We start from the raw sequence: 20,201 nt of genomic DNA, 5'->3' as shown, positions 1-20,201 counted from the left end.
TGACAACAAGTCTCCCCAGATGTCCAGCTCTCTCCACCTCCTTCGATAGCATTTGCAAATAAATTTGCATCATCGCAACAGTCGCTTAACATTGATTTCTCGCTGGTAGTGGCCATTGGTTTATACTGGAATTTGAGCGGCACTCAGTCCCAAGGTCCCAGTTCTTTTTGCGCTTGTCCAGCTGAGGTCTGCTTAGCAGTCGCTCCTCGGTCTTTCAGTCCTTATCGACTCTTCTCGGCCCTTTAATATCACTTTTTTATTGGGGGGAACGGCGATGAAATAATGAGGGGGATGCATGATGAGGGTGTAGAACTTGTAGATATGCAACTTCGGTGTTCTTCATTCCCTGTTACGCTTATTCGTTATATTGTCTTCTTGTATTATTCTCCGTATTCAAGGGGTTTCCTTAATATTTTAGTCGTTCTTATTATCGTTAGTCGTTGTACTTTTGCAGTTATTCCTCTGATTCCAATTTCTGACATTCTTTTATCGAAGTTTTTCGGAATTGCTCCTAGTGCTCCTACTATTATCGGTACTATTTTGATTTTCTTCATCATCCAAATCCCTTTTAACTCTTTGGCTAGCTCTGTGTATTTGCTTCGTTTCTCATTTTCTTTCATACTTACCATGTGGTCAGCTGAGACTGCAAAGTCTACGATTTGACTGGATTTTTCTTTCTTGTTAATTATTACGGCATCTGGTCTTCTTGCTTGGATGGGTTTGTCAGTCTGTATGTCCATTCTCATAGGATTTTGTGGTTCTCGTTTTCGAGTGCTGTTCCGGGTTTATGCTTGTACCATTTGTCTGTACGCTCAAAATGCAGTCGTTTGCACAATTCCCAGTATACCACCCTCTCCACTTGGTCATGCCTGTTTTTGTATTCCTTTTGGGCCAGTTTGCTGCATTCACTTACTATATGATTTATCGTTTCGTCTCTTTGTCCACAGAGTCTGAATTTGCTGCTGTCTTGTGTTTTATCGATCGTTGCTTTGATATGGTGGGTTCTTATCGAGTTATCTTGTGCTGCAGTTATTAGAGATTCAGTTTCTCGGTTTATATATCTTTTTCGCATCCATGTCCAGGTGTTTTCGTTATTCTCATCTTTTGTCATTCTTATGAATCTTCCGTGGAGTTGTTTCTCTTCCCACTTCTCTTTTCTCGTTTTGTTGTTTGTCTCTCTGTTTTCTGTTTTGTTTAATTTTCCGTGTCTCTCGCTGCCATAATTATCCTTTCAGTGTTTTGCATTATGTATTTTTCTAGTTCTTTTTTCATGTCCTTCACACAGTCTTCTATACAGTCCTCTCCCGCCGTCTTTCCTTTTCACGTAGAGTCTGTCAATATCGTCCTTTGGGTGTAGTGTATTATGCATGGTCAGGAGTTTCCTGGTTTTCTGGTCGAGTTGTCTCAGTTCTTCTTTTGTCCACCCTATAAACGGTCCAGAATATCTTACTAGTGATACTGCGCATGTATTTATACCTTTTATTAGTTTTCTGCTATATAATTTGGTTTCCAGGAGTTTTCTTGTTCTCCTAAGGTATTCCTTTCCAATTTTCTCTTTCATTTCTGTTGCTCTGATGGTGTCCGCTTTCAAAATTCTCAAGTATTTCTAGTCGTCTTGTTCCCCTAGTGATTAATAATAATAATAATAATAATAATAATAATAATAATAATAATAATAATAATAATAATAATAATAATAATAATAGTGTCAGTATTAGTAATTTTTCGGAAAGTAGTAGGACTCTCTCATAATAGATATCTATATATTACATTTTAATATATATTTTCTATATATTTATATGTGCTGGTCCTCCTTTATAACCCTTAAGTGTAATTTACTACTGGATAATTTTTAAATTACTTTAATTATTTTAATTTCCTCCTTAACATTTATATCAATTTTTAAAAAAAGTATTTACATTTTTTAATATTTCCTTTAAAATTTTTATTTCATTTACATTTTTTATCTTTAAGTTTTTATTTATTTGAAAATTAATCTAAATTAAATTTAAATTAATATATTCATGCTTTATATCTATAATATTTTTTTATTGTATATTTATTTATTTTTTTATTACCGTTATTTGTTGTAACTTTATTATTACTTTAAATTTACTATTTACATTTTAATTCTCAACTTTATGTATTTACATTTGTGTCTCAATAAATCTAAATTAACTTTACTAAGTACATTAATTCAATTTCAATTTAACAATTTTACTAATCAGCTTTTAATCGCGATAATGCATATTTTGATTTATGTAAACAGTTTTGAATTACTTCCTACCGTTTGTTAAGAAGGTTTTCATTAGATATTATTATATCATACGATTCGAGATTACATAGGTTACAACGGCCTGACTTGTTTGGTGAGTATTTGCTGGCATTACCCAATATCGACCATCTCAATTTGTATTCAATATTGTTTTTCCTCAATTCCCTAATCCAATTAACTAATGATGTTGTTTTCTTCTTATTCTTGACATATGATATTTTGAATGATGTTTCATGATTATTGAATCTTTCTTTAAAGCTACAATCTGTGGCCCCAACATATGTTCTAATTCTGTTATTCTCTATTACATCACATTTATATACTACATTAGAAATGGGACATTTACCTTCTAATGGACATTCGTTAATATTCCTACAATCGCAAAGTGAATTCTCTTCAATGTTGTGATTATTTAGTAATCCTCCTGCATTTGGCTCTTTATTTATTTTTGCATTGTTAGAATTTATAATAGTTTTCATATATATATATATATATATATATATATATATATATATATATATATATATATATATATATATATATATATATACTAGACTACCCGTGACCCCTTGGGTCATTATGTTATATTAACCATGGAATTAATGTATGACCGTGACACTTGGGACGTAAAGAAAATAGTTTTTTATGACATGACAAAAACATTTCTATGAAAGTATATTAAAATGAAAAAAGACTATAGATAGATTTCTATGAGTCCTTCTGTTTATAATTGTTCATTTTTGAAAAAAAAAACTTACAACAATTGAATTATAAGTATTTTGCTATACTAATAGGTAAATGTACACTGTACAGATACCATAATACTTAAAGTTAAATTCAAATTTTGATATATCTTTTTTGAATGAAATTGTTAGTTGAAAGTACTGAATAGTTAAAAACACTCTCCCCATGTTAAGAATGACATTTTAAATAGAAAATGAAAATAAACTGTAACTTTAAACAAAGATTCATGGCCCATTGGGTCAAATATTTAATTTATATGTTAATAATAAGGTCAATAAAACTAATTTAGATAGTGCGGAAATGAACGATGTAAAAAAAGCAGAAAGTATTAACAATTATTCATTTGGATAATTTAAACGCAAAAAAAAACAATTGGGACGCTGAAAATGTACACAGTAAAACAATACGTTTTATTGTCGCGTTGATTATTTATTTGTAACGCAAATTAAAAAACATATTTTCGGGGTTATTTATTTATGTTAGTAGTGTAGAAGAAAATGTATGAATGTTTTCTAAGAAAGGTGTATTAAAAAATGGAGAATAAATTAAAAACAAATAATAATTTCTAAATAATAACGTTAATATTTCAGTGGGCAGGTCAAATTCTGCAAAAGTAGCGATTTGTGTTTATTTGTTTACGCTGTTATGGGTTTATGTTTATGTACGCATGCGCAACCGGGAGTCGCAAACCGAATTACAACACCCGTTACAAGGTCATTTGAATTTTATAATTGTATAGATTACTGATTTCAGTACTTAAAAAATGACTTGGGTGTCATCAGCTAGAATCGAAACCAAAGCATTTAGCGCCCCATCTGTGTTCCCTACCGTTTGAGCTAACTCGACAGATAGATGAGAAGGGCTTAAAATTAAACCATTTCTAGCCATGATTTAATTTGCGCATACGTAAATCTAATAAAAATTGGTTGGCAAGTTGAAATTTATATTTCAATTTGCTGACGTATTTCTGTACGCGTTATTCATCCATCAAAATAAAGCTTTTACTCGTTGCGACGAATGATTACTATTTCCTGTTAATTGTAGTCTAATATGATCAGTAGTTTAAGAGTTTATTCGTTTAACACACACATGCATTTATCTGCTGTTTTATTTTTATAGAAAACTACTAATTTTGTATGATTGCTTAACATCCTGGAATGAGATAAAAAGTGGAGTAGAATGAGTTGTGCTAGTAGTAGTATTATTACTATTTTATCATCAGTATTATTATTATTATTATTATTATTATTATTATTATTATTCTTATTATTATTATTATAATTATTATTATTATTATTCTTATTATTATTATTATAATTATTATTATTATTATTATTATTATTATTATTATTATTATTTGATATATCCTGCGGTGGGTGGCCGTAATAAAAGGATATTCAAGAAAGGTATTCCACCAGGGAAATAAATGAAAAAAGAGGTTCTGAAGTAATAAAGAAATAGAGAAGTTTATTGAGAATATTTACAGAGACAGCATGTTACGTTTTTTAAGTGTTCCCGCCCAGGTAAGGCTCTCACAACCGGTGACCGGTGATAACGTTCATTCGATAAAAAGTTCCGGCGGTGAATTGTTCATCTCGCCATAACACCTCCCCCTAAGACAATTTCTCCCAAGAGAATTTGGCTTAATATCGTTTGCTTTTTGGCTTGGGGTTCAGCCGGTTAACTTTTCTTTTCACCCTTGTACTTTTTCTCCTCAATATCGTTTGAGTGGGTGGAGTTGGCGGAGAAGCTGGAACTCTCAAATCTGGAGTAAGTTCTGTTAAGGGTTGGGGAATATTAAAAGAATCATACAAAACCTCTAGGGGCAGGTCATTTTCTTCTGCCTGTTTGTAGTCACCAGTGTGTCGAGGTCTTAGCTGATTTATATGCCTGCGACAGTCGAATTTATTACTTCTTACAGAATATAGCATGTGTCCGATTCTTTTCATGATAATCCCCTCCTCCCAAAAATTTTTTCCACTCCTGTAATTCAGGAAGAATATTCTGTCAAGTTTATGGAGAAGAACTGCTCCTACTCCGTAGTCACTTGCATCTGATGCAACAAGCAATTCTTTCTGTGGATCAAAATGTGCTAGAGCTAAATCTGATAGCAGGCATTTCTTAATATCTTCAAACGAATTTTGGCATTCTTTTGACCAAATCCACCTTTTCCTTTTTTTTAACAAATCATTCAATGGGGCTCTCAACTTATGCATGTTTGGAATATAAATAGCATAATATTGAGCCAAACCCAAAAAAGATTGTAACTGGGCAACATTATTGGGTGCTGGCATCCTCTCGATTGCTTCTGTTCTCTGAGGATCCGGTTTTCTGCCTTGGCTGTCGATAATTTGACCAAGATATTTTATCTGTTTTAAAAAGAATTCACATTTTTCGGCACAAATTCCTCAATTCTTTGGAAAACTGCTCTGATGTGTTCCTTATGTTCCTGTACAGTTTTACTTTTGACAAGGGTGTCATCCAAATATGCGATTGCAACATCTAAATCAGCAAGCATCGTATCCATTATTTGCTGAAATAGTGCTAGGGCCACTTTTAATCCAAAAGGAAGTCTTTTTAGTCGGAAAAGTCCTAGATGTGTATTGATACACAAATACTTAGAACATTCTTCACTGATTTTTACCTGAAGGTAAGCTTCCGATAAATCGATTTTGGAGAAAATTCTACCTCCATTCAGCTTTGTAAAAATGTCTTCAGGAGATGGAAGTGGATAACTATGATCCATCAGACAGCCATTAAGGCCTATAGAAAAATCGGCACATACCCAAATCTTCTTATTTTTCTTTTTTTCTTTTTAACATACACAGTGGGGCTCGCCCACTCAGAATAGTAAACTTTTTCGACTAAACCATTCTTCTGTAGTCTTTTTAGTTCAATTTCAATATCTTCTTTTGAAGAAAAAGGCAAATTTCTTTTTGGTCTAAAAACAGGTTTCACATTCTGTTTTAATTCAAAATTTACATCAGATTTGGTGCACACTCCTAATCCCTCTGAAAAAAACTTTGGGGAATTCACTTTTTAACACTGCCAGAAAATGGTCATTTTGTTTGGAATTTTTCTTTTCCAACGCTCTTACATTATTGCAAAATGAATTTATGGGTAGCTCCCATAAATCAAACAAAACAATCCAATCAATTTCAAAAAGGCAAGAATTTATTCCTAGAACAACTGAAAGGTTTGAGGAGAAAGTTTTCGATCCAAGAGAAACACTGCAATTAAATTTTCCCATGAATTTTAATCGCTCTCCGGAAACACGTTTTGCAATTTTTTGTGTTTTTCTCAATTTTGGACCACCAATTCTCTTCCAGGTCACTTCGTCAATAATTGATATGTCGCTACCTGTGTCTAAAAGTAGCTTCACTGAGTGACCATTTATTTGTGTGTGAACGAATTCCCGTTTCCCTCCTTGTTTTATTTCTTCTTTGGACAAGACCACATTTACTTTTGGCTTCCATTTCCGTCTTTTGTCTTGCTTAGCTCGGCAGTGGGATGCCCGGTGTCCCACTAGGCCACATTTGGTACAACGTTGGTCTTTATAAGGGCAGTTTTTTCTTAAGTGCGAACCCGCACAACTTCAACATTCAAAACTTTTCCCTTTGTCTTTTGGAAATGTCTTCTGTTTTACTACCTGGACTTGGGATGTGACTTTTCCCTCTATCCTCGTAGTGTCCCTTTTTACATTTATCAACTTTTGATATTCTTCTGTCACTTTTGCAAGTTAATTTCCGGGTCTTGTTTCATGATTGATAATATCCTTGACCTTAAATCCTTGTCCTTCGGTGCTGTCAGTCCCTGGACAAATATGTAGCACTTAAACATGTCCACTGATAAATCCTTTAATTTAAACAGTTCACACTGGGCGTTGACTTTGCCCGCCTATGTGACAATGTCACCAGTTTCGTCTTTTGACATATTTAAACACCTATACCGTGTATGAAAAAGACTATCTCTTTCACCGAATATAACACACAAAATTTTCACCGTTTCGGAAAAAGAGATCTCTTCCGGTTTTTTAGGCAATATCAAATTGGTGAATTTAGTATTTTCTTCTGTGCCCTTTTTTTGGAGTAACAGTGTTATTTTTTCCTCATCCGACCACTTCTCGCATCGTTTTGTAAATATCGTTTCAAACCTACGATAATAGGCTGGAAAAGTGTCACCTTTTTCTGGCTCATATTTAAACTCTGAAAGCGAGTTCGCTATACCCTCAGCCGAAAAAAATCTGGATGCACCCTCCTTAGATTTTTCTGACAAAATCGTTTCACAAAATAAGCGATTATCCGTCGTTTGTTGTATTACAAGAGTTCCGAAACGTTCTTGTTGAATTAGCATTTGTTTTTGAAAATCCATTTGGGCTTTTTGTTGAGCGATTAAACTCTCAGTTAACGTTTTCGTCAACATCGCTATTTGTTTCGATGTCATTTTCTTTTTAAATGTATCAATAGCAAGTTAACGTATACCGCAGAGAAGAAAAAAATATTGTTCAAAAACAAGATGCTTATTTTCACAGAAAATTGTCAACACATACGAAAGTTCCGAAAAAAAAAAAATCACCGTTAAAATATCACTTGACAAAATTTCAAGAGACTCTTTTTTTCGTCTACTTCAGCAGACACACGTAAACTTCTTTTAAAAATGTTCCTTATTAAATAAACACAGATTTCTCAGTATTGTTCATTTGTTGGTTTTTTATCGTATTAACCAAATACAAAAAACATGTCCGTTAATCATGAAGAAAGTCACAATTTACACACACACACACACACACACACGCACACACACACACACACACACGCACACACACACACACACGTTATATAACGTCAACTCTTTGGGAGTTTAAAAAGAGAAAAACGGAGTTTAACTCGTCAATAATATAAAAATTATTTTTTACTTGCGTAAATTTGTGGCAGACACCAGTCTTTCGCTTTCTAAGACGCTTTTTCTTCCATTAAAAGTGAACTTTGTGAACAACAATTTTCAGAATGTTCTCGGTTACCACGTGTTTTTTTTTTTTTAGATGAATTTACAGTTCGTATCTTATCTTCGTCGCCAGTTGATATATCCTGCGGTGGGTGGCCGTAATAAAAGGATATTCAAGAAAGGTATTCCACCAGGGAAATAAATGAATAAAGAGGTTCTGAAGTAATAAAGAAATAGAAAAGTTTATTGAGACTATTTACAGAGACAGCATGTTATGTTTTTTTAAGTGTTCCCGCCCAGGTAAGGCTCTCACAACCGGTGACCGGTGATAACGTTCATTCGATAAAAAGTTCCGGCGGTGAATTGCTCATCTCGCCATAACATTATTATTATTATTATTATTATTATTATTATTATTATTATTATTATTATTATTATAAGTTATTATTATTTTTATTATCAGAAGTTATTATTTTATCATCAGAAAATATTTATTATTATTATTATTGTTGTTGTTGTTGTTGTTGCTGTTATTGGTTCACATGGAGCTTTTACATAGGTCATCAAAGATCTTTGATTAAATACCTGTGGTGTTCCCTGGAAGCTGAGTAATAACTCCACCTCCTTCGATAGCATTTGCTAATAAATTTGCGTTATCGCAGCAGCCGCTCACCATTGATTTCTCGCTGGCAGTGGCCATTGGTCTATACTGGAATTTAAGTGCCACTAAGCCTCCCCAACGTCCCAGTTCTCTTTGCGCTTGTCCAGCGGAGGTCTGGTCAGCGCGCTCTCTCTCTCTCTCTCTCTCCGATCGTTCCACCCTCCTTGACATTTCTCGTCTATTTTGAATTACACTTTTTGGGGGGGGGGTGGTGGAGGGCCGGTGATGGGACAATGGGAGGGGATATGTAATGGGGATGTAGAACTTGTTGATATGCAGCTTCAGTGTTCGTCATTCCCTGTAACGCTTTTTCCTGTTTTTCCTCTGCAACAGTTTGTTTGGCTCGCGCATATGGTTGGTTCATGTGTATTATTCTCCGCATTCAAGGGGGTTTCCTTAATATTTCAGCCGTTTTCATTATCGTTAGTCGTTGTATTTTTCCAGTCATTCCTGTGATTCCAATTTCTCCCATTCTTTTTTCAAAGTTTTTCAGAATTATTCCTAGTGCTCCTATTATTATAGGTATTATTTTGATTTTCTTCATCATTCAAATCCGTTTTAACTCTCTGGCTATCTCTGTGTATTTGCTTCGTTTCTCCCTTTCTTTCATACTCACCCTGTGGTCAGTTGGGACAGTAAAATCTACGATTTGACACGATTATTATTATTATTATTATTATTATTATTATTATTATTATTATTATTATTATTATTATTATTATTACTTTCAGACATTTGTAGATAGATATATAGAGAGAGACAGAGGAAGAGAGAGAAAATATAGAGATATAGATTGTGAGAGAGGGCGTAAGACAGATATAAATAAATAGATAGACAGAAAGGAAGAAAGACAGAGAAAGATAGAGAGAGAAACAGAAATATAAATGGCGAAATGGGGCATAATATATATATATATATATATATATATATATATATATATATATATATAATATAATATTATATATATATATATATATATATATATATATATATATATATATATATATATATAGAGAGAGAGAGAGAGAGAGAGAGAGAAGATATGACACTTTTCTATCTGGAAGATTTTTTTTTGTTTTAATTCATCTCAAAGTATATAATGGTTAAAACTTTTAAAACTGTGTGTGTTCAGTTATAACAAAAACAAAAATATCATGGCACGATGACTTTTGATAATCACTTAAAACCGAAAATTATACATAACTAGCAGGGAGACTCGACGTTGCTCGGGATTGAATTAGGATCAACGAATGTTTTACACTCCCATATTTTTATTGTCATCGAAATCGACGAAATCGCCCATTTTTCAATTAAATTGATTGCTTGCTCTAGTTGAAAACCCAATCGCGGTGCACCGGGAGGAAACTTTCCATACACCCCCGTAGTGACTTAGTAGGTGTGTCAGAAATTTCGTGAGAAATAGTGAATAATTCCACTCCATCTTTCCAAGCTTATAACTCCTCGAAAAATGTAATTCAAGCCCTATGTTTTTTCAATTAAAGGAGCAAGGACCAAGGTTTCATAAAAAGCAAAAAAAAAAAAAAAAAAAAAAAAAAACCACGTGGTTTATTTTTTAAAAAAGGTTTTAAACTTCGAACTTTACAGGTAAATTTCTAAAAAACACTACTTTTTTTGTTTTAAATTTGAATATATTATTTATTGACCCTTTCTCTTCAATTTGGGATATATAACACTTTGGTGAGTAAATTAATTATTTACTTTTTAATAGGCATTTCAAAATGGGAGGCGTGAATTATTCGATCCCCTGTCTTTCCAAGCTTATAACTACTCGAAAAATGTAATTCAAGCCTTAATTTTTTTTCAATTAAAGGAGCAAGGACCAAGGTTTCATAAAAAAACAAAAGAAAAAACAAACAACGTGGTTAAAAAAAATGTTTTAAACTTCGAACTTTACAGGTAAATTCCTAAAAAACACTACATTTTTTGTTTTAAATTTGAATATATTATTTATTGACATTTTCTCTTCAATTTGTGATATATAAAACTTTGGTGAGTAAATTAATTATTTACTTTTTAATAGACACTTGAAAATGGGGGGGGGCGTGAATTAAAAAAAAAACGTTTGACTAAAATATTATATTCGGTTTATTGGAAAGAGCATGAAATTTCACATTGACCCTGAAAATATCGTAAAAATAAAATCAATAGAAAAATTTTAATAGATTTTTAAAGTTTAAAAATTGAAAAATATTGAGTTCGTAAAATTCATTACTGTTTTTGTTTAATATAAAAAAATATTTCTATTACTTTTAAAACAACTTTCATAGTTTATTTTGGAAGTATAATCCATAAAGAAAATAAACAACCCACTTTTAAAAGAGAAATTACGAGATATTTGTATTTTATACGCAGTTTCGTGTTAGGGGTGTCAAATATTCCTACAAAAATTCTGATACACCTTGTGACTTAGTCTATTATACATTGCAGTGTACATTGCACTGTAGAGAACCTATTGTTGATTTTATAAATTATATTTTATATATAATGGCTTGAATTAAAGTTTAGAAAGCAAAAGTCGAGTATCATGCTCTAAACAGAAACATTTATTTCGAACGCGCCTCTGTCATATCAAAGAACCTGCTGTTTATTTTATATGCCTGGTCTTACTACTTGTGCGGTGATAATCGCTTGAATTTAAGTTTAGAAGGCAAAAGTCCAGTATCATGGTTCAATTGTGCTTTAAACAGAAACATTCATTTTGAACGCCCCCCCTCGTCACATCAAAGAACCTGCTGTTGACTTTATATGTTAGGCTTTTCGACTTATGTGGTAATAAAATTTCTCAAATGCACTTGTGCTGTTAGACTGTATAAGATATCAACTTTGGTCAAAATCGCTCGTTCTTTCTTTCATCGCATCATTTTGATTATAGATTATCGATACTTATCGGAGACATTCCAATACAAAACCTACCCAAGAACACTGCCAGGCATATAATGTACCTTCGTGTGAAATTTCATAAAAATAATTCCAGCTGTTTTCGAGTCCATAGGGCTCTCTCTCTCTCTCTCTCTCTCTCTCTCTCTCTCTCACACACACATTCATTTTATATAATAGTAGGGATACTGGTAGAAGAACGGCCAATATATATCACCAATTGTTGCGAGAATTTAATTATCTAAAAGTATTTTGTCTAATTTTCGATTTTTGAGTGATTATCAAGTCCCCATGCAATATTTATGGCAGCCATGTTGATTTTTCGATCTAATTGAATAGAATGGACACGGGGTGTTGTTTTAAACAAAGAAAACGCTTTAAAATATGTTAGACACAAATAAAACTTATTCACGTAGGTAGAAGAGTAACTTGCCTTTGATAACATTTATTTAATGTATTTATTTTTGTCTTTTGTCACCCCCACTTTTCTTGGCTATTGTTATAAATACCTGACAATTTAAATATTTAAATAAGAAATGTCAGAAAAATGCATAAAGAGAGAGAGAGAGAGAGAGAGAGAGAGAGAGAGAGAGAGAGAGAGAGAGAGAGAGAGAGAGAGAACAAAACAAGAAAAAAGGGCTCACGTTTTCCCGTTTGTATCTGTTTGTAATTGCTTTAAATTTCTTGACGGTCGTCGGAGCAGAGACGCCGAAGAGAGCGATCTCAAAGTAGCCATAGAAATTGTCCTCGGATGAATTGTAGGCAGCGATTTTGATGATGAACCAGGCTTCGTCTGTGACTGTGTAGTTTTTCGTTAAACATAGGCTAAACATGGAGGACGCCACAAGAGTTAGGGCAAATAAAACGACCATTTTCTTTTTCTGTTTGTTTGTTTGCACGGGAAAATTCTTCTAGAGCTCGGTTGAAAGAATATCTGGAATTAAAAATATAATAATCTTTTATACTAGAAAAAGTTATCTGTTGGATCACACGTTGGGGTGGGGTTAGGTTGTTTGAAGAAAGTGTGTGCAAAGCCAGTTATCTATATATTAATGCCGTAGTATCTTTAACGTAGTACGTACGTACGTACGTAGTACTACATACGTACGTGTGTCACGGTTTCCAGATTATAAATTATTTAATCGGGCGATCCTATTTATTAATAAGGAGGATAGAAGGTGATAACATACTTATAGCAGTGGAAAATCGCTACAATAACAGGCAAGAACGAAATCTCGCGACTCGAGATTTAAATCTACTGTCTTCCTGGCTTGTATAATCACAAGCTAACTCTCAGTCACGTAACCGAGTGTATAAGAGGTGAAACCGACAACGCTCTCCCCCTTTCTCACTGTTCTGGCTGCAGCAAACATAGCCTTGGCCCTTTGGCCCCGGGATAGCGTGAGTACCACGGGCCAACATGGCTATTTTATACACGAACTTCTCCCTCATGCTACGAGATCCTTTAATTCTTTTTCCACAAGCGGTACACGCGCGAACTATTTTTATTATGCTACAAGACTACTTATGTTTTCACATCAGAATTTCTTTTCACCACTACTATAAATATAAGCGCGCACGAATACTGAACTCTCCTACCCCCCCTACAACACGTAAACACAGTAAATACTTTTCTCTTTCTTTCTTCGTTAACCGGCCGATCTAATTTACGTCTCAGAACTGTCTAATCCTTTGCCCCAACTACTACTGTCTACAACAAGTGTAAACTGAACTATTCTCTCCTTCAACAAGCCAGTATTATATTCAATCTATCCTTATACACAAGAACACTTCAAGCTACTCACCCGTTTTTCTTATACAAATGCTACTAACGAAAATGACAAATAAAGCTGCTTTGAAATGTCAAAATGAGGCTTCCTTTTGTTTGTCTTCATTAACTAAATACTAATAACATTAAATCATTAATATATGGATACGCTAATTTAATATTCGTAGTGTGTTATCCTCTATCTATGTTCTATCCTCCTTTTTAATAAATAGGATCTCCCGATCACCGAAGACGTGAAACGTCCATACAATAGAAATATTTCACAGACTCCTATAAGGATATTAAAGAGAAACTGTACTAACCAGATATATTCTGACACAACATTAACTAGATTACTTAGATAAATACTTTTACAGTTTTAAGAAAAGGGCTACAATAAGATGGCGGGGTCTCCATTCACGCTGAACGTCTACAGAATGCCCAGTAGTAATATATTAAATATGAAAGATGCCGCCGTGGAATTTCCACAGGTCCCACTAGTATATATAAAATAAAAACTTTTGTTTCGGTTTTGAATATAATATAACATTTTTTGTTTCGGTTTTGAATTTTTTAGATGAAGATTGATAATTTGTATTGCTTGAATTATTCGGACTAGTCTTCTCATCTTGAGTATTATTCGCACAAAGACTCGTTAATAATAGTGAATAAAGTATTTGGTAGAATTCAGTGGTAATTTACATTCTCCTGGGGGTTTAAGGTTCAGTCCTCAGTGCGGGCGACATTCAAAAATACAATTGCGAATTACTTAGGATTGCTGACGAAATGAGAGCATGCTAACCCCGTGGATTGAGTAAAGGGTTCCGTTCAAAATTCTATGAAGATTTCCGTGTTTGACATAAATATGCACCCGAAGAAGATCGCAGGTTATATCAACTAAAACACTGAAGATGAGAATAGTAGTCCGAATAATCTGAATAAAACGAGTTCTGTTTACTATATCCCCCTCTTTTCTTTCTTTCTTTCTTTCTTTCTTTCTTTCTTTCTCAGGTACTAGTTGGATATTATTTACAACTTGTAGCATTTTATTCCCCTTTTTTATAATGGGCAATTCTAATCTGTTTTTTTCTTTGTTTTTTTTTTCTTTGTTACATTAAACTGTTGAGATAGATAGATAGATAGATAGATAGATAGATAGATAGATAGATAGAGATAGAGAGAGAAAGAGAGAGAGAGACTGATAGAGATAAAGACAGACAGATAGAGACAGGGATAGATCGAGATAGATAGATAGATAGATAGAGAGAGAGAGAGAGAGAGAGAGAGAGAGAGAGAGAGAGAGAGAGAGAGAGAAAGAGAGATTCATTTATTTTCAAACAAATTAATTACTAAAACAGATTGGTTCCCTGACAATACTTAATAGATACACAATTTCTTTATGTTAAAGGAAAATATATCTCCGATCCTACGCTTATTTATTTAGAATAGAGCAAAACTTTATAGTAACTTTATATGGACAATACCAAAACCACTCTGTGCTTGGCCTTGTTTCTTGACTAGGACATTGAACGCCGTTTCCTTACTCCCTATTTTTAATTTCTCTCTTTCTCTCAGAAACTGAGCAAATTGCGGTTGCTTGCATGCCAGTTGTGCTCACTCGGCTAGTTTGGGCCGGTCTTGTCTGAGAGGTTGATTGTACTTGCTTGATAGTTTGTGTGTCTGCTGTTTTCTTTAGTAGTGCTTTGAGCGGCTGATCTATCATCAGTTGTATAATATCGGAATGGTTGTAGTGCCATGTCGTGCATGGAAAGGGACCCTGCACCTATCTCCAGTGGGCTTTCACGAGGCCACAACGATCTGAGAAGAACTTGGCTAAGAGATCACAGTGTGTCTATACTAAGCGTAAAAACTGGTCCACTTTGCTCAACACTCTCCCCCTAACATGAAAGTAAGCAAAAACGCTGTGAAATGACAACCCAAACAAATATGATGATCAAACCAGACAACCACCCAAAACAAAACCAATTCGCCTCCTCCCTTGAGGCTCGCTTTCACAAATATTCGTAGGCTTAGTAGTAACCTTGCTGGATCTTGCTTCTCTAATAGCTGGAGGACATTGCGAAGGCTGCTGCAAAGAAGGTGGATTCTCACTATCGAGCTAGAAGACTATTCACACATGAGAGTATCCTGTACCTCTACAAGACCACCATTCACCCATGTATGGAATATTGTTGTCACATCTGGGCCGGTGCATCTACCTCTCCCTCTTAGATAAAGTCCCCCCAAAAGTTTCCAATCCAATTTGTCCAACTGTAAGATATGCTTACCCCTGTCCCATCGTCGTAATGTGGCATCTCTGTGTCTGTTTTACAAATATTTTAATAAATGTGCTCTGATGAACTCTTTGCACTTGTGCCCCCCCCCTCAACGTACATATCCCGACAAATCCGCATAGCAACAAAATGTCACCACTTCACTGTTGAGGTCCCTAAATGTCAGAAAACCGTTCTATTCTAATAATTTCTTTCCGTCGGATAGCTAAATTTCGGAATTCCCTTCCTAGTACCTGCTTCCCTGACTGTAGTGATATGCAGAAGTTTAAATGTAACGTAAATCACAACTTAAGACATTGCAGGATTAATTAAGAATTGATTATATTATGTTAAATTGAATTTAAAAAATCCTGATGTTGCAATATTTTAAGTAATACATTTATTGACATTCCATAGTCCCATGCGTGCTTCTGCTCGAGTTAATTTCTTTAAACCTAAACTTCTTACACTTCCACATACTATGTGGAAACGGGAACACGCTATTATCCTTCCTAATGTCATCCATGAATGAACAAACGAAGAAAGTATTTTTTTTATTATTTCGGGACGGAGTTTCGTAACTTGACTAAAAACAGAATATATTTTTAACCCATCCTAAATATCCTCCTTTCTCCCGTTCTCCACCATTTTTCTGACTCTTCTTTCTTTTGACTGACGTAAAAATTTTCGTAGCCACTCATGACATTTTCAAATCTTTCTGTCATTTGTTATTTTACGCTTCCTGACGTCACACAACGCGTTAAGATACGGCGCTCCATCAACGGAACATTAGACTCCTCATCGGAATTCTCCCGTTGATGTCGACACTTCTGCATTGGAAAACCAGTATCTTATGGTGCCGAATCGCTCTCCAAGTCACTTGATACCTCCGGAGCGACCAATGCAGTTTTCCTTAACGGCCTCTCTACAGTGGAGATCTCCCACTCGTCAATATGTATATAAAAATGTAATTCTTGGTCCGTTCGCAATTAATTGTCTAAAAAACCACTGGACGGATGGCTTCCACGTTTTCGTATAATATGTTTACTATATCCATGTGTGTTTTTATATATTTCTTTTTAATTATAACATTATGCTTAATTTTTCTATGATAAATAGGTGGGTTTCTTTGTACCGATAGGCTATTTTTTTATTTAGGGACAATTATTTATTACCGCTTCCTGTCACGTGGCCAGTGTTTCTAATTTAGCGGTTTTCCTGCTAGATCTGGAGATTTCGTTTGCAATCTAGCGGGAAATTCTAGAAAATCTGGAGATATTTCGCACCCACACACCCGCAAGCGCTCGAAAATACTTTAAAACATAAAATAAATTCATTCATGTAAGTAAAAAAAAAGTAGCATTTATTGCATTTGGTAACAATTATTTATTGATTATTTGTTTTGTTTTTCACCTTTTTTTCGGCTAACCATTCTTAAATCTCGCTATAAAATCGATTTTTCCAAGTACATTTTAGGTGGAGGGGCATTCCAACCTTCGAAGTTTAGTTTAAAATACGAAATTTAGAAGTATTTAGTCGAAAATTGTAAAAAGCAAGAAACAACAGCAAATATATATATATATATATATATATATATATATATATATATATATATATATATATATATATATATATATCAATACAGTAGAATTTAATTATCTACCAACCTAAATACTTTTAACATGCTAAAACAAAGTTTTTTTGTTTTTTTATTTTTCTAATTTCAAAATATGTTATTGTGATGTTTAATTTGCAATTTAACTTTTATTATAAAAAGTTTGAGTTTATGATTTGTTTCCTGCAAAAAAAAACTACCCTCTCTGAAAAAACAGGTAAAACTAGCTGATAAAATACGGGAGCTAACCGCTTCAATATAATTCCAGAAACATATAGTGAGAAAACACGGAACATTTTATATATTGAATATACTATATTTATAATTTTTTTTATGGTAGGAAGTTAAAATAGGGAGTTTTTTTTTGGGAGGGGGAATTAGCGATTTTTGAAAATTTCAGATTATAAAAGTAAAAAATCTAGCGATTTTCTGGACATTTCTTTCTCCTGATCTCGCGGGTTTTTTAAATCTCAGTTGCCAACGCTGCATCACTAAAACATCACTACAGGCTTAATGTAAACAGAATGTGTTTACAATATCGGTAAATTTTCAATGGGTTTAATCACATGATTATTGATAAATTAACCACACGTGGTCGCTTTCCTATGAAATATTCATCGAAAAATGGTAGGTACAGATAAAGTGAATGCCGACGTTCAAAGTGTATAAACATTTTGACCCCTCCCTTTACTTAAAAATTCACAAAAAATCAGGAAATTAACCAATTTTAATGAAAATTGCAGTATTTATCAAATAATGATCGCAGAATATAATGAATTAATTATTTATACTTAACTCTTAGTGAAAATGTTTTATTTTGTTTTAACAAAAATACCTTTACTAAAGTTATGGTTTTCAGTAGTAAATAAAAAACGCAAGAATTTATTTTTGCTTTTTTTAAAGCATCGTAATTTGTAACAATAAAACATAATTTTCATAGTAACATTACGAAAAAAGCCCCTAAAGTTCGTATTAATGAATTCAATATAACTCGAAGAAAAATGAATTCTCGCATACTATTCAGGAAATTAAAGATTCAATTAGATTCCTATTTCAGTCACCTAAATTATTTAGGGTGAAATGAGTTTAGGAATTTATAGCCAAACCTAAATATTATTAGCATTAATACAGTAAGTTAGGTAAAATTTGCATAGAATGCTCTGCTTTACGGTTGTTGTAAAAATGGAACGGAAATTTGAATTTCGTTCCTTTTTAAATTCGGTACATTTTTACATTACATCCAACTCATCGTTCACATTCGACACATCAACTTTTTATAGCTTTTCGGATATGCTGGCAAGGTTAGGGGGTGTCTATTCCGAAAGCCGTTCTTAACATAGGTAGATTGGTAGGTGTGTCAGAAATTTCGTGAAAAATAGTGAATAATTCCACCCCGTTTTTCCAAGCTTATAACTCCTCGAAAAATGTAACTAAAGCCCTAATTTTTTTCAATTAAGGGAGCGAGGACCAAGGTTTCATTAAAAAAACAAACAAAAAACAAACAAACAAACAAACAAACAAACAAACAACGTGTTTTTTTTAAAAAAAAGGTTTTAAACTTCGGACTTTACAGGTAAATTTCTAAAAAACACTACTTTTTTGTTTTAAATTTGAATATATTATTTATTGACCTTTTCTCTTCAATTTGTGATATATAACACTTTGGTGAGTAAATTATTTACTTTTTAATAGACTTGTCAAAATGGGAGGTGTGAATTATTCGACCCCCTGTCTTTCCAAGCTTATAACTACTCGAAAAATGTAATTCAAACCCTAATTTTTTTTCAATTAAAGGAGCAAGGACCAAGGTTTCATAAAAAACAAAAACAAAAGAACAAACAAACAACGTGGTTTAAAAAAACAGGTTTTAAACTTCGAACTTTACAGGTAAATTTCTAAAAAACACTACTTTTTTGTTTTAAATTTGAATATATTACTTATTGACCATTATTATTATAGTTATAATTATTATTATTATTATTATTATTATTATTATTATTATTATTATTATTCAATTTGTGATATATAAAACTTTGGTGAGTAAATTAATTATTTACTTTTTAATAGACACTTGAAAATGGGGGGGGGCGTGAATAAAAAAACGTTTGACTAAAATATTATATTCGGAAAGAGCATGAAATTTCATATTGATCCTGAAAATATCGTAAAAATAGAATCAATAGAAAAATTTTGATAGATTTTTAAAGTTTAAAAATTGAAAATTGTAAAATTCACTAGTTTTTAAAAAAAATAAAAAAATATTTCTATTACTTTTAAAACAACTTTCATAGTTTATTTTGGAGGTATAATCCATAAAGAAAATATACAACCCACTTTTAAAAGAGAAATTACGAGATTTTTATATTTTATTCGCAGTTTCGTGATAAGGGTGCAAAAAATTCTGATACATCTACTAGATTGGAGTGTTTATTCATTGTAAACGTACCCTACAACCTATAAATTTCGACATTTCCAATCTGAATGGTAAGCTGGACTTATGTAAAAAATAACAAAAAGATATACCAAACTGACTTTTTCGTTTAAAAATGGAATTATTTCCCTTTCGTTATTAATTTTTTTTTTAAATAAATATTTTGTGTTTTATATACATAAAGTAGAATTGTTGAATGTTACTGTTTTGATTATATTCGTTTGAGGGGGGCACAATTAAAAAAATTAAGAAAGATTAAAACGAAGCGAAATTTAAGTTTCCGTTCCATTTTTACAACAACCGTAAAACAGCACATACTCAGCAAGTTTTATCGTAATTTATAAGCATTGTGTTGAAACACTAAATCAACATTTTATTTATTTTTTGCATAATTAATGATGGAAGTATTTTTCTGTTTATTTTCTGAACATCTATTAAAAAAAATAATTTGTACATTCTCTTGAAAAAAAGAATCAAATTTTACTCTACTTTCACATAACTATTTACAGTGTTCATGTAAAGCATTCATCTGTTCTTTTTATAATAAAAATTCCGTTTTCAAAGAGAACCGTTTACTGACAAATTTCTTAAA

At 32.8% G+C, this 20,201-nt stretch overlaps 1 protein-coding gene across 1 annotated transcript in view; it reads right to left on the bottom strand.

The window, feature by feature from the left end:
* The window catches only part of LOC145259660 (uncharacterized), a 34,426-nt gene extending 22,032 nt beyond the window's left edge, over window positions 1-12,394 (bottom strand). The window contains exon 1 of the mRNA XM_080117317.1: window positions 12,167-12,394. Within this exon, the coding sequence (XP_079973443.1) occupies window positions 12,167-12,394 (228 nt within the window). The remainder of the gene's footprint in view (window positions 1-12,166) is intronic.
* Between the last annotated feature and the right edge of the window lie 7,807 nt (window positions 12,395-20,201).

This window comes from Euprymna scolopes, chromosome 35 (genome assembly GCF_053919585.1).
Source record: "Euprymna scolopes isolate OS-2025 chromosome 35, ASM5391958v1, whole genome shotgun sequence".
Classification (NCBI taxonomy): domain Eukaryota; kingdom Metazoa; phylum Mollusca; class Cephalopoda; order Sepiida; family Sepiolidae; genus Euprymna; species Euprymna scolopes.
Note: the sequence above shows the minus strand (reverse complement) of the source record. Positions and strands in the feature narration are given on the sequence as shown.